Here is a 14,663-nt window from a genome sequence, read left to right on the forward strand (position 1 = left end):
GTTGCGATTGAGTTATGCAGTTATTCTAGAGCGATGTTAACCTTTTGTACCTTTGGAAGTCTTTTCTATTTGGGAAAGCGTTAAGTTATTTCAAGTTGTTTGTTAATTTTAAGTAACCCATCTTGTGCTTAACTTCGAAAAGAAATCAGTAGGCACTGGTGAAATAAATAAAATTCGTTTTCCCAGTGTGCTCTCAAACTATAAAAACCATCATGACATTAAATAATTCGGCGATTGTTTTTGTTTGATCACTTCTAATTGCCTTCCTCTTCTCAACGCAATGCGATTATTCTAGATGTACCCCTGGTTTTCATGGTTTTCTGATTTTGACACTAGATTGTCTTTGGTTTGTCCCATTGAAAGATGATGAAAATTCATCTTAAAAACGCGTTCTCTGGTTAATAAGTATTTTAAAAACGGAAGCTTTCGGTCTCAGTATACAGCCACTAAAAACCAAAATTTAGAAGCTTAGGTTGGAAATCTATGTATTACTGCAAAGGTTTGGAGACTTGAATCTGACTGCTGACGTTTTTTATATTTTTTAACAAGAGCCGTACTTTCTGATCTTCTTTTAATAGTGTTATTGATTGAAGTTTTCTTTATTTTGTTGTTTTAGTTCCCAGTCCATTACTCCTCATCCCATGCCACAGGAGCTTCTTAGACTCGTGACGACACAGTTGTTACCATTCCTTCGCTGTTCGGCTCTGTTCTTTCATTTCCTGACTGATATTTCAGGACCGTCTTTATTGAAAGGTAACCAGCAAATCTCGAACAGAGAACAAGGGAGAAAAACCGAACTACTGTCTGGAAGGCTGATCTCCAAGGGGACTCCATAAAGAATCCATTTACCTTGTTTTAACTTTCTTTTTTGACGTAGCCTATTTGCGTGAACTAGTTCGGCCTTTGTGCTGAAGAGCGTGTACAATACTCGCGAGCTCAGCTAGGGAAACCATAGTAACATGGACACAGCGGTCAAACGTTTGCGCACGTGCGAACGTTGTTGAGGCCAGGGTCGTGGCTAGGTTGTGGCCTTCCAGGCTCTCAGAACCAAGCTGTTTTTAACAGGAATTAGACTATAAGACTAATTAGATTATGGTATTGGAATTGTGGTGAAATGAGTGATTCTGGAATAGTTGAAAAGCAGCGAAGCTTTCCGTTCTTGCCAAGAGGTAGCTAAAGCGTTTACGCAAATTTCCAAACTACACGAGTTGTCATCCTAAAAGGTATGTTTTAAGTTACATAAGAGATATTACATTCGACATGTTTAGTTTTGCGTGGTTAATTAAATTATTTATGCGATCCAGATCCCAACCGACCCTCGTTGACCGAGGAGATAGAGTGCTTGAGCCGATACCTTTCAGTGCCTACAGACATGACGTGCTTACTGCAGTGGAATCAAGACAGGTCTTGTATTAGTTCGTCAACCATCTTCACCACCATCAAAAGGTTTGTGTCCTCATTCAAACTCGTGGTCGTGCACCGTGCGGCCATGTTTGATTTGTCACATGATTCCGAATGAAATTTGGGAAAAACAAGCATTAGTAATTTCTTTAAAGTCAAAAAAATAACTGCAAAATTAATCTTCTTTTTTTGTTTTTCCTTCTTTTGCTCTTTTGATAGGTGGTGTAGCCACGAGCATGTTAAGAAAACCTTGTCTACCGCGGGAGTTGAATCGCTTGGGTAAGTGAGGTTCTTTCCAGATGATGGTGAGAACATGGTATGAATAAGCAACATGAGGTTAACATTTCTGTCTGATGTAGGACTGTTTTTCGGATCATTGAAGACGGGAGTCGGCTAATCGCCTCCTCTATTCACTCTTCCCTTCATGAAACACTAGGTTCAGGTTTTACACTGTACCTTGCTGATTATCATACATCGTTACAGAACGGTCGAATTTACCCCGCTGGAAGAAATACATTTCAGTTAAGTGAGTGTGTGTTAGATGGACCCGCTATGCAGATTTATGTGGATGTGAGGTCAAATCCAAAAAACAAAGTAATATTTTCAATTTATCGGGCTTTGAGTTGACGGGTTGTTAGTGCTGCGTTTCATTTTTAATGAGTCGTACTTTTCTCAGATATTCAATTGAACCCAATCATTTGCTGAAGATTCCTGTGGACTACAGTGAGTTAATCAACCAAGCTTCAATGTTCACGTAAGTTCATTATTAGGATTGTCTTTATCATTATAGCTGTTATTATCATTATCGTCGTCATTATTATCATTATCGTCATCATCATCGTCGTATTCATCTTACTTTTAAAAGATGCAACTTTGTTCTTTTTCCAGCTGCCCTAATTCTGACGGAGATGATAGTCGTGCGCCAGCCTTATGTTTGATCTGCGGCGAAATGCTTTGCTCTCAAAGCTACTGCTGCCAAACGGAAATCGAGGGGGACAAAGTCGGAGCATGCGCTGCGCACGCCCGGAAATGTGGTGCAGGAGTCGGTGTGTTTTTACGTGTGCGTGAATGTCATATCTTGTTGATGGCCAATAAGAACAAAGGGTGTTTCTACTCGCCTCCTTATTTGGATGCATACGGCGAGACCGACCAAGGGCTCAGGTGAGTTCGCGAAAATTCTTTCCGATCACGGTGACATTTAGAAAATGTAAGGCGAAAACTCTGGGTCCGGTTTAACCCTTAAATTCCTAAGATCTGATTGTTTATTCTCCCCTCTAGCTGCTACAAATTTCCACGCATTTAGTTACGAGAATTTGGTGTTAGATCAAGATAACAACTTCTACCTGATAAGTTTGAATACTCTCATTACATGAATAGATTTTTTTAGGGAGAAGTTACATTTAATGACTTTCGGGAGTTAAAGGGTTAACTGGCTGATTTCTTCAAAACTGAGCTAGTAACTTCCCCAATTTCTAAGCGTAGTTCGGTTAAACGGGAAAATAGTTGATGAGGAGTAGTTGTTTGCACAGTTGAATGGTATAGATGGATTTATAGGAGAGCTTAAGGGAGAGGAGGGTAAGTAAAATAAAAGTTTAAGTTAAACTGTTTTAAAAATAATAGCGCTGTTGGATTTTCGGCATCTTTTTTAATGGTTCAATTTACTATGTGGCCCGTATGTAAGAGATCCAACAATCCTTTTCGGAATTACTTCTAATTGTTTTGTTTTGTTTTGTTTTGTTTTGTTTTGTTTTGTTTTGTTTTGTTTTGTTTTGTTTTGTTTTGTTTTGTTTTGTTTTGTTAATTATGAATATTGGAATGAATGTGAATTTTCATTTTCACTCTTTCTCAAAGTTCAAAAGTCTTCTCTATCGAGTTAAAAGGAAACAACAACAATAGCACTTCAGTTCATCGCTTTCGTTTCCTTTTGTAGGAGGGGTAACCCACTGTATCTTTGCCCTGATCGATATCGGAAACTGGAGAAACTATGGCAAACTCACTCAGTAGCTGAGGAAGTCGCGCACTGCCTGGAATCTAATAGGAACTTGTTATCAATCGACTGGACAAATCTGTGAAAAGGCCTGGTCGCCAATTTAACAAACCATTGGACTTAAATTCTATTTTTGTTTTACTTTTTTGTTTCTCTTTGGTTCTATATTACCTCTTGGGACATATATTCCTCGGTAAACTATTACTACAAGGTTTCTACCGCAATTTACCTCGTTACCTTTGACTTCTCAACGTATACAATAACGAGAATACTGAGGCTTGCTTAAAGGTGCAGAGGAAAGTAGTTAACTAACAGGGAAACAACGTCTTAAGACTTATCTCAGACTGAAAAATTTCTGTTGTTTTCTTCTCTTGTCGCTCATCCGTCGCACGAAGAACTCATCTTACGAGTAAATCTGGATACCTAGCTTTTAATGTGTAACCATCAAATAATAAGTAGCTGGGGGGGTGGGGGGTGGGGGGGGGACAATCTGGTAAGTACCTTCTTTTTTACAGTGTGCCTCCCCCGCCTCTTTGAAAAATCCTGGCTATGCCTGTCATTCTTGGTTATTGAACCTTGAATACTGCGTGTTACCAGAAATATGGTTTAAAAACTCCTTACTGATAAAGTTTCCCTACAATTTCTCTTCTTTGTTGTCGCTTGGTTAATGAGTTTCAATTTTTACGCTCAGACACTGATCAACTTATCGAAAACTGACCACATGATGCACGAAGAGCGATCAGATTCGGTCGTTGCGTTAGGTAAAGATAATAATTTGTGACAAAGCTTTTTGTAAGTGTAATGTAACCCGTACTTGCGCTTACAAAATTGCCAAAATTGTACGTAATATCCGTCGCAACCTTCTTAGCGGGTTCAATGTAATAAATTTGTTTCGATTTTGGGAATGAAGGTGTAAATAAATTTCGCTTTGATTATTAAAAGGATGAATTGAATAGTTTTCGTAAGTCTCATTCTTTTTAACCAAAATGTTAACCAAAAAAGGTTTTTTTCCTCACTTTTTTGACAACGATACTAACTGTTCTCCGGTTTGCATTTACAAGTTTTAAAAGGACTAACCTGAAACCCATTGCGATTAAACTCAACTCTTCAGCCATTTCTTATCTTATTCGAGCGCTTAAGATCAACAATGTAATTGCTTCAAGATATGCATTTCTTGTGAGAGATTAAGACCGTCTAATTCACTCAGCCTAGTAGCAAGCCCTTGTTATCGGCGCTGCTGTGCGCATGTTTCTCCGCCCGTGGGAAGATTTGAGACGAGTAGGAGAGAGGATTGCCGGACGTCTGGCTCTAGAATAGCAGACCTCTCGCCGATTCACGTCGCTCTGTAAGGCCTCATACTTTCCCTCGGGCGAAAAAACGGTCGTGCCGAGGCGCTAATACGAGGATTTGCTTGCAGGCTATAGCTGAATGGTCGGATTGTATTAAACGTGAAAAGCTCGTGATCTGTTGTGTATGGTCAGTTTCCATAGCACAAGGTTAGCTTTTGAAACTGACTTTACTTGACTGTAGTTAATGATAAACCAGCTTCTTTGGCTGCGAGTTGTGGTTTGTCATCTATCGGGCTTGGGTCTGTCGCAGCAGTTGCAGAATTGTAGAAGATTAGAGGTACTGTTTAAATTGTTAGCTGTTACTTTGTACTGAATAGCACATCCGACAGCTGTACTTACGCCCCAACACACAAACACTGGGATGGCTACAAAATAATAAGAAGAAAAGGAAGACCGAATAAATGACTGAAATAATATTAGTTTAACCCCTCACATCCTAACATCAGTATGTATATTCTCCATGTTCCTCTCTACACATTTCTTAAGGTGCTGATAAGGAGAATTTAATTAACAATCAAGAGCTTCTTTAGTTGGTGATTAATTCTTCTATTCCCATGACGTTAATGTGTGATGCAGCAGTGTTTGTAAGGAGAAACTAGATGCCAGTCACTCGTTGGAGTCGAAGAGTTAACGCTAGAGACAAATTGTCATAAAAGTGTCCTTGTGTTCATAATATTTGGTTGTGGGAAACTTGTTTTATTATTTGAATGCAACGTTCGAACCAGTTTTTTACTTAAAATTTTTTTCCTTATCTCCAGCGACAATTTTAACCCCATAAATTCCGTAAAGGGCAATCTACCTCATCAGCCAACCGGGTGCGCGAATGTTGAAAACATCCGAGTAGGGCTCTGTGGTATTCTAATGACTCTCCCTCATTAAGAGGCGATCTCTGTAAGAGCGGTCCAGGGCATTTCGCATCGAAAAAAAGTTTTCCCTCAAACTTTGCCCAATAAACTATCTTTAGTAACAAGTAAATAATACCACATTAGTTTTTGGAAATACCTCAAAATAAAATTTTTAGAGCTCTCAAAAGTCAAAGCTGCAAAAGGCCCTTTTTTGACCTCTTGCGACATCGAAAATTTCAAAAGTTGAATAGCCCGGTCCTCATATCACACCGCATACAACAAAAAATATTTTGTATTCTTAAAGTGTGTGATATATAAGGTGTATAAAATGCATTTCAATTTTGATATTCGTTTATTCAGAGGCTCGTCATAATTTATTTAAAAACACTCGTTGGACAGCTTTCTGAAATTGGTTAAAAGTACTCTTTCTTTCTCAATTGATATTGCTCAAGTCCAGACCAGACCATTAAAAGCTCCGCTTGATTTCTGCTAATAAGATGTTTGGCTGCAGAAAAATACAAAAACATCTTGCACTTATTGATTTTCTTCGCCGAGGTGACTTCGAACTTTTAGCGATATTGCAAGCGTGACAGCCGATTATGCCAATTAGTTCATTGGGCAAACTCCGGCCGTTTTACGCGAGTAGCTCAATAAATCTTAGATTTTAACCATTTTTAGTAGAAAATATAGTAGGACAGAGCTTTAAAACCACACCGATTAATACTTTAAGCATTTTAAAAGGCCAAAATTTGACAAATTTTATTATCTCGTGACGAAAGACGTCAACAACAACGTATCGAATATCATAATTTGATTAGCGCTCGCAAACCCCTTTTTAAAAACTTGGCTTCTGTTATTTCATATTTGAGTTCTGATGGCTTACGTTTTTCAAACCTGTATGAACATTTCAAAACCCAACCTACAGGATTCTATTCAGTGTAACCGGCGATAACAGCACACACTAAATTCGCCGTGACCAGTGACTCTGTCACGTAATTCCCTCGTGTAATTGTCCTGAATACTTAACGCATCTAAATAAAGCAGCGATTTCTCGGATTTCTAGCTGAAAGGGAAAAAATTATATTTGGTCGTCACATCTGTCTGCATAACAGTCTCTGTTCATAAGTTTGAAGAGTTCTTGTAAAAAAGATATCCCATTCGCATAACGGGTGGACTTCATAACTAGATTGCATAACAACTGCACTCCGAAATCATTTCCTCCATTTTTGCAAGAGGTGCTGCATTTGTATCTTGCATTTTGAATGCGAGCTCAAAATGTTCGCATATGTCTCTTAGCATCTTGACTTTGAGACTAGACAACCTTGCTTCTCTTGCCAACGAGCACACATCATAGATATCAAACATGATTGGATGTTTCAATCTTGCTCATCCATTACTGTGTTCCTTGCCTCTCTCAAACACCCTTCGTCTACATCAGACGCGGATGCTTCTATCAAGTGGTCGTCTGCGTCGGTGGCATCATCCGATTCTTGTTGTATTTTAGATCGCTGTTTAAGGCACAATCTCGAGAAGAAACCCTGAATCTGTATGTTGGATAACCACTCTGTTCTATCGAACATTCTCTCTCCATCTATTGTGCAAGCATTTCGCATATCCTTTGCTACTTTCTCTGGGTTTAGTTTCTGACAGTGTCTCATCCCATATTAAATTTCTGTTTCAAGTACTGCCTGACGTTTTGCGAAAGCCGTTCACTTGCACCTCTCTTATGAAGAGCCCTTCCCATGGGAAGCTTTGATATACTGGTCAAGGGTTCTGTGGCCACTGCAACCAGTTCAGTCGAACTTTCACCCTCTAATGACAATGACTGAAAGTAATGAACCCACTACCTCTTTACTTTGTCATAAAGACTTTAAGTCATGCTCGCAGGCACAGGACTTACATGATGAACTAGCTAGTTCATATGGAAGTCAAGGTCGGCCTGCGTCTTAAAATCTTCATCGCAACCAGGTTCAGGGCATTGATAGGAACTACCGTAGTTGCCACCATTACTTTCTCCTGCTGATGCAGTTCGTCGAGCAGTAGTGGGGAAAAATGGAATCTCCTTCACCAGATCCGTCATTTTTTCTGTGGAAAAATTGTAATTTTAATTTTTCTCCAAATGCGCAGGCCCTCTTGTGTAAGTTGCTGAAAGTGGCAATCTTGATGTCCCAGCCCTCGTAGAGATGATACTAGCTTACTGTTGCGATAGCAACCTGCTTCATCCGATCTTATTCCTGAATTTCGTAACTTTATGGTGGCAAAGAGATTTTCTAGGACTGACAGCACTGAAAACCGGTCTTTTTTACAGCTGTTAAGAAGGTCTACGTATCAGGTTACTTCCAGGCCTTCCTCCTATCTTACAACAACGCTACTCACATGCCAATCGATTTCCCTCTTGGGAAACCATTCTGCTTGCTTTTCCCGGAACTTCATCGTCCAGTTAACTATTACAAATGCTTCATCTCCCTCCAAAGTATCGACAATTTGCCGCTCGTACTGATCCTGGTTTCTGCTCTCAGGATATACCCTCTCCATTCAAAGATCTTAGCGGCAGCATTTTTTGCTTCATACAGATAGTCTTCCGCTTGAAACCTACCCAATTACATTGTGTACTCAGAAATAGCGCCTTTTACTTCTTCAAGAACACTCTTCAGCATCTCACAATCCTCACTCTTCACGTTGTGACTGTGACTGCATACTTTCTGAACGTTAACTTCAGTGTCACCAGCATGGCTCAGTGTAAAGACCCTACAGTGATCGGCACATTTGCTATCGTCCTCTTCGCAGTGATTACGGTATGTAGTCTTCAAATACAACTTGCTCTCCTGAAGCCTCTTCCGAACTTCTTTAAACTGGTCCTTTTCTGCTCCCACGCTCTCCAAATCGTCTATAATTTGGAGAAAATCCTTGAAACCATCCGTTCCCTCAGCTGCAGTATCGTGTAAACTTCTATAGAACGCCATACATCTTAGAAATGGCCTTTGAAATTTGTAAATTGACAGAATACCGGCTCTTTAGCCCTTTGGAATCGCTACCAGGGTGTGTCGGATACTAACACGCTGAACTTTGGCTCAAGAACTTCCCATAAGTGTGCCTATGCTTCGCGCAGACCCACATTTTGCCATAACTGAGTCTTCTACATCGAACAGGCCAGCCCTTGAAAAGATAAGCTCTCCTTCCGTGAAATTATCTTTTGACAAATGGATTAAGCAGAGATGACTCTTTATTGAGTCAGTACTCTGAGGCAAGTTAAACAAACCGGAAACTCCTCGTGAGTCTCCGAACGAAGTTTCTGAGGAACGCGACTGAAAACAGGACTTCTTTTGGCGAATACCGCTTCAAGAATTTAGTGTTATTAATCCCAAGCAAACCAGTACCGAAAGAGACATATGAATTACAGCTAATACAATTACGCACTTTACAGTAAAGATATAGCTAATTGTTGGAAAAATGAGGTCACACGTAACGTAATAATTTATTTCCTCAAAAATCGCGGGGTCCTTTTCCACAAATGTTATCGCTGCTTTATTGAGAAGGGAGAAGCAATTGAGTATAATTACATATATACAATTGAATTATGTGACAGTGGTCACGGTGTATTTCAGTGTGTGCTGTTATCGCCGGTTACACTGAATAGAATCCTGTAGTTTGGTTTTTAAATGTTCATACAGGTTTGAATAACGTAAGCCATCAGAACTCAAATATGAAATAACAGAAGCCAAGTTTTTAAAAAGGGGTTTGCGAGCGCTAATCAAATTATGATATTCGATACGTTGTTGTTGACGTCTTTCGTCACGAGATAATAAAATTTGTCAAATTTTGGCCTTTTAAAATGTTTAAGGTATTAATCGGTGTGGTCTTAAAGCTCTGTCCACCATATTTTCTACTATATTTTCTACTTAAAATGGTTAAAATCTAAGATTTATTGAGCTACTCACATAAAACGGTCGGAGTTTGCTCAATGAACTAATTTGCATAATCGGCTGTCACGCTTGCAATATCGCTAAAAGTTCGAAGTCACCTCGGCGAAGAAAATCAATAAGTGCAAGATGTTTTTATATTTTTCTGCAGCCAAACATCTTATTAGCAGAAATCAAGCGGAGTTTTTAATGGTCTGGTCTGGACTTGAGCAATATCAATCGAGAAAGAAAGAGTACTTTTAACTAATTTCAGAAAGCTGTCCAACGAGTGTTTTTAAATAAATTATGACGAGTCTCTGAATAAACGAATATCAAAATTGAAATGCATTTTATACACCTTATATATCACACACTTTAAGAATACAAAATATTTTTTGTTGTATGCGGTGTGATACGAGGACCGGGCTATTCAACTTTTGAAATTTTCGATGTCGCAAGAGGTCAAAAAAGGGCCTTTTGCAGCTTTGACTTTTGAGAGCTCTAAAAATTTTATTTTGAGGTATTTCCAAAAACTAATGTGGTATTATTTACTTGTTACTGAAGATAGTTTATTGGGCAAAGTTTAAGGGAAAACTTTTTTTCGATGCGAAATGCCCTGGACCGCTCTTACAGAGATCGCCTCTTAAATGGTAGTCATTTACTTTCAGTCCCCATTTTGGCCCTATTGGCGACGACTGATCCCCGCTCCGTTCCTCATGAAGACCATGTTGTGCTCGCCCCAAAAAATTCTTCCAACGCCCCTCCCTCCCCTCCCCCCCCCCCTCTCTCTCTCTTAGGCGATAAATTATGACTGTACCCACCGTTGTTTGTAAAACGGACTGCCAGATAGTCGGGAACTTTAGCCCTGTAGGTCCAATTTGAGAGCTCTGATTTCAGCCCGTCCCAAAGAACGTCCCGGATTCTTAACAAAAAGGCCTCAATTGTGACGGAAAAACTTGTCCTAAGAAAATAGTCAGCTCCTAGGGGGGAGGAAAACAAAACAAAGAAAAATACATACCTAGCCATGTTTTAACTTTGGTAAATTTAACCCTTTACGCCTTAGCATTAGTATGCATATTCTCTTTCCCAAGCTGCTGATAACGAGAAGTCTTTTAGGAATCAAGGGCTTTCTTTTTTCCTTATGACCTGAAAAAGTAATGAAGGGGTGATATCTTAAGGAGAAATTGGGCCTACTGTCACTCTTAGGGATGAAAGGGTAACCTTAGAGAGACTCATTGTCATGTATGTCGTGATGATAAAATGGAGGATTTACGGCCTTTTTAGAAAGCTCTATGAGTAGGAAGTGTGCGTCAGTTATGCCCACCATAGAACACAGCAAATGATCCAGCGCAAGCTGTTGCTATGACTACGACCGGTTTCTCATAGAAGTGAGCCAGCGATCCGAACATGAGTGAAACTGTTGCCATCAAAGCGGCGTAGGCAATGTTACTGCGTGAAAAGGAGAGAAGAATTTTGCACATGTTCAGTCAGTATAGAGGTAACTGTAATTTAAGAGATGGTTGCAATTTTTAAAGAAGGCAATCGAAGTGGTCAAAACATCATGAAAAATCAGTCATACCTGTGAAAGTACTTGTACAGCGGAGTGCTAAGAATTGTAAGGCCAACCAGCTGAAAAACAATAAATGACTGCAAAATTTACTTCAGTCATCATAACTCTTTAAAAATCACGCAACAAGAATGCAAGCGGAATCTCAACACGGTGTCACGACGCAAACATGAAACCTTGTCGAAAAGCTCAACTCGACTAATAGAGAACTGTGCAATATCCCATACAAAGAAGCTTATATAGATTTATCAACTAAAAACTGTTATTGGTCTACTTATAAAGCCTCAAATCCTTGTGTGACAAGCATGTAAAGTTATCGTTCACCAGTGAACGATAGATTAGGCGCGAAATATTTCAGGGTAGTTAATGGAAAGTCTAGGCAAGAGGAGAAATTTACTTTTTCAGTAGAGAGATGTGCATCTTACAAACAAAGGACCGCTTTATTACATTGTATGGTGAAACTGTTGAGTTCGTCATTGAGCCAAGAGATACGAGGCTATTGCTGTACCAGTTTTTTTTTTTAGGTTCCCGTGACTTTAAAAAGAGAACCTTGGTACTACTCACCAGTCCTAGACACTCTCCAATTGTGAACACACCAAGTCTGTATAATCGACATCCTAAAAATCCACCAAACACACCGACCAATGCACTGAACAAAACGTGGGCTAGTAAAAAGGTGTATAAAAAAGATCGGTAACGTCAACACTTGCCTGATCTGTATGGACATGCACTCTAACTATACAGAATGTTTGACAGGGTGGCTTTTTGTAGTAGAGAGAGACGCATTTGATTTGAAGTACTTTACAGAGAACCCACTGACCTATTTCCTTCCCGTTAGGACCACAGCACAGTTGTGTCTTAAAGATTAGTGGGCTGAATACGTAGAAAATGAGGAATCCTAGAACAAATCCAGCGAGGAACATGCATGGCTGAAAAAGGGAAAAGAAGGCTGTCATTACATCATCTATCATATATCACATAAAAACAACGAGAGATGATGGAGCCTCTTGAAAGCAACTGAATTTGCACCCTAAGCTTATGTTCAATTGTTGTTGAAAATTCCTCTACGTCGTTTTAATCGTTGGGTGCTCCTCGTGAATCTACTCTGTTCTTTTCTCTTACTTACCCTAATTAGCCGATAGCCAGCAGCCCACACCACTATACCAATCACTGCTGATATCTCGATTACAGTCACGGTGGCTGGATGCCTGCAATAAAATGCACCATGGCATAGCAAAAAGACTTCTGCTGAATCAACGCAAGGATAATTAATGCCCATAGCACGAAGCTCGTTTTATCGTTATCTGTGAGCCCTAGAGGTAGGAAACCTCTGCTATCACCAGCTTTTCCCCAGATATAAGGTCTATGGGTTGTCCTCGGCGACAAACTTTAAGTATTTTATGGTCATTTGCATTTACGTGGACCATTATTTATTTGAATCACGTGTATAGTCGAATACCATTCAGACGTTGGTAATAGCGCGACTAGTGGATGATTGTCCCTCATGTTGCTTTGATCCCGCGAACGGCTCACGCTCGAAACGTCATATTCTAAAAAAATCGTTACACCGTGGACGTGTACTTTTAAAGAACTTCTTGCTACTAAATTGAACTGACTAGGTGTCTTGCCTGTTCACTGACTCAGCGCAAACTAGAGTTTCTCTAGGAAACTGAAACTTCGTACGCTTCAGCTTGAAAATACTGTACATTTTTTTCTTTTTTTAGTGTTTTAGTCTATTCCTTCGAAATTTAAAATCTAACTGAAGTCGCCCTCCGCAAACTAAACAGGCTAATCACTGTGTGCTGTGATCAAAAGCTCGAATGATGCGGACAACTCGTAGAAGTTAAGTGTTCACTTAAATACAACAGACAGGTGCCATATTCATATCACACCAGGTTTAACTGGTGCCTCGTTTAAGAGGAACCAGACTTTCCTTTTACCACCACAAGGAACCCAGCAGGCAGAGTATAAAAAGCTACATTCACTATAACATAAACTTGTTAAACTCACTTGCTATAAATCAACTTGTTAAGTATTTTCTGCGTAGCTGCTTTGGTAAAATTGAGACCCTCGTCCAAGTTCATCTCAGTCTTTAACGCGTACAACGTGAATGCGTTTGATTGAAATCTTCCGCAGACATTTGATTGACTCTTTTTCAATGGTACAACGACTCACTGACGTTCCGAATAAATTGTAACTGTTGATCTAATTCGATGGCGATACAGTATTTCTTTGAAATTTAAGCCGATGTATGCGAGAGAAAACGTAACGTGGATGGTGCTTGAGGAACAAGTCATCAGTTATTTTTGTCTCGCTGGTCATGGTTATGATAACCTGATCGATGCTGGGTGGACAGACGAACAAATCAAAATCAAAATTTTGACAGTGACTGCCTGGTTTGTCCAAAATCCTGCGTTCACTCTCGAAGGAGTGAGTACAACTCCTGAAACTCAGTCGTGCTGCATCGGTGGACATCAGTGGGGAATATCACAAATCAAGTAATTTGGCTTTATTAACTGAGTGAATAGCAACTTAACCTTCAAAGTTTCTAAGGTTGACGTTTCCAGCGTTAGCCCTCGTCAGAGAGGGGCTTTACGCTCTGAACCTCAGTTTTAGAAACTCTTTAAATTCAGTTGATAAAACCCAATTATCTTAGACGGAGAAATATAAGCTTCATCAGAATGTTATTAGAAAGAGGGGACTTCGTTAGCGATAACTTGAATGATAATTTAGAATTGGGAGAAAATTAATTCTAGTAAGATTGCTTTGCTAAGCTAAAGAGACAAAAACAATGCAAATCATTGTCCAAAGTTTAATGAGGCGAGTAAAATTCTCCCACTCAAAAACTTCTCAATCGATGATAAATTGATCATATAAAGTTCGCCGACGCAATGAGTGTGGAATATTGCTTTTAATCTTTTAAGGCCAAAAGACAATATTCCCCACATAAAATTACCTGAAAAGTATGAAAAACTGTAGGATTGTCACATTTTAATGAGGCTATCTGACGATTTTTCAAGTGAAATAAGAAAGTGTGGAGATTCTGGAAAGCAAAACCACCGCGCCATTATGTTTTGATGCGTTTCCTACAACAAAGTACTTGAGCAAAGTGTTGCCCTGGTTACAAAACTTCCTGCACATCCATGAATTATCCAATATGTTGCTTAACGCAACACTTCTTCCCTCTAGTAGCATGATCACTAAGGGACACCTGCTTTTAAAGTAGACCACAGTATCGATGATTACCATATAGCTGGCAGCGCCCATCTACAATATGAAGCAAATCCTGTAATTCAATTGGCTCTTCGAACCAATTCGTAAGGAGAAATATTGCTTGGAGTGGACTTCCAGAGTAATTTTTGGAGAATTTCGGCAACGAAGTGACCAGAGGCAATAGAGGGGAGTCAAAAAAAAAAAAAAAAACATAAATGATATTTCTGGGAATTTCGAATTCCGAAAACCGGAAAAAAATTAAAACAGAGAGTGATTTGAAAGCATGGAATTGGCTTTGTCCAATGGAAAACGGGACTAGAGAACTTAGTGTCATTCCCGACCAAGTAAAAACGAGAAGAATTCCTATCAAATTGCATAATTTTTCAATTTGTCAAATGAAAA

At 39.4% G+C, this 14,663-nt stretch overlaps 2 protein-coding genes across 2 annotated transcripts in view; one reads left to right on the top strand and one right to left on the bottom strand.

Moving 5' to 3' along the window:
* LOC131778595 (E3 ubiquitin-protein ligase UBR2) overlaps positions 1-4,341 on the top strand; it is a 30,937-nt gene extending 26,596 nt beyond the window's left edge. Inside the window, exons 44-49 of the mRNA XM_059095017.2 lie at positions 617-753; positions 1,305-1,446; positions 1,621-1,680; positions 2,078-2,155; positions 2,290-2,562; positions 3,332-4,341. Coding sequence (XP_058951000.2) covers positions 617-753; positions 1,305-1,446; positions 1,621-1,680; positions 2,078-2,155; positions 2,290-2,562; positions 3,332-3,473 — 832 coding nt within the window. The 3' untranslated portion in view covers positions 3,474-4,341. The remainder of the gene's footprint in view (positions 1-616; positions 754-1,304; positions 1,447-1,620; positions 1,681-2,077; positions 2,156-2,289; positions 2,563-3,331) is intronic.
* Positions 4,342-4,959: 618 nt separating this feature from the next.
* Positions 4,960-13,132, bottom strand: LOC131778609 (transmembrane protein 198-like). The gene is made up of 8 exons (XM_059095032.2): positions 13,059-13,132; positions 12,175-12,256; positions 11,869-11,977; positions 11,613-11,713; positions 11,061-11,110; positions 10,806-10,930; positions 10,303-10,461; positions 4,960-5,102 (listed from the first exon to the last, which is right to left on the bottom strand). Exons 1-8 carry the CDS (start codon positions 13,130-13,132, stop codon positions 4,960-4,962), a joined length of 843 nt encoding a protein of 280 aa, XP_058951015.2.
* Positions 13,133-14,663: the final 1,531 nt, after the last annotated feature.

The sequence above is a fragment of the Pocillopora verrucosa genome, chromosome 7 (genome assembly GCF_036669915.1).
Source record: "Pocillopora verrucosa isolate sample1 chromosome 7, ASM3666991v2, whole genome shotgun sequence".
Taxonomy (NCBI): Eukaryota; Metazoa; Cnidaria; class Anthozoa; order Scleractinia; family Pocilloporidae; genus Pocillopora; species Pocillopora verrucosa.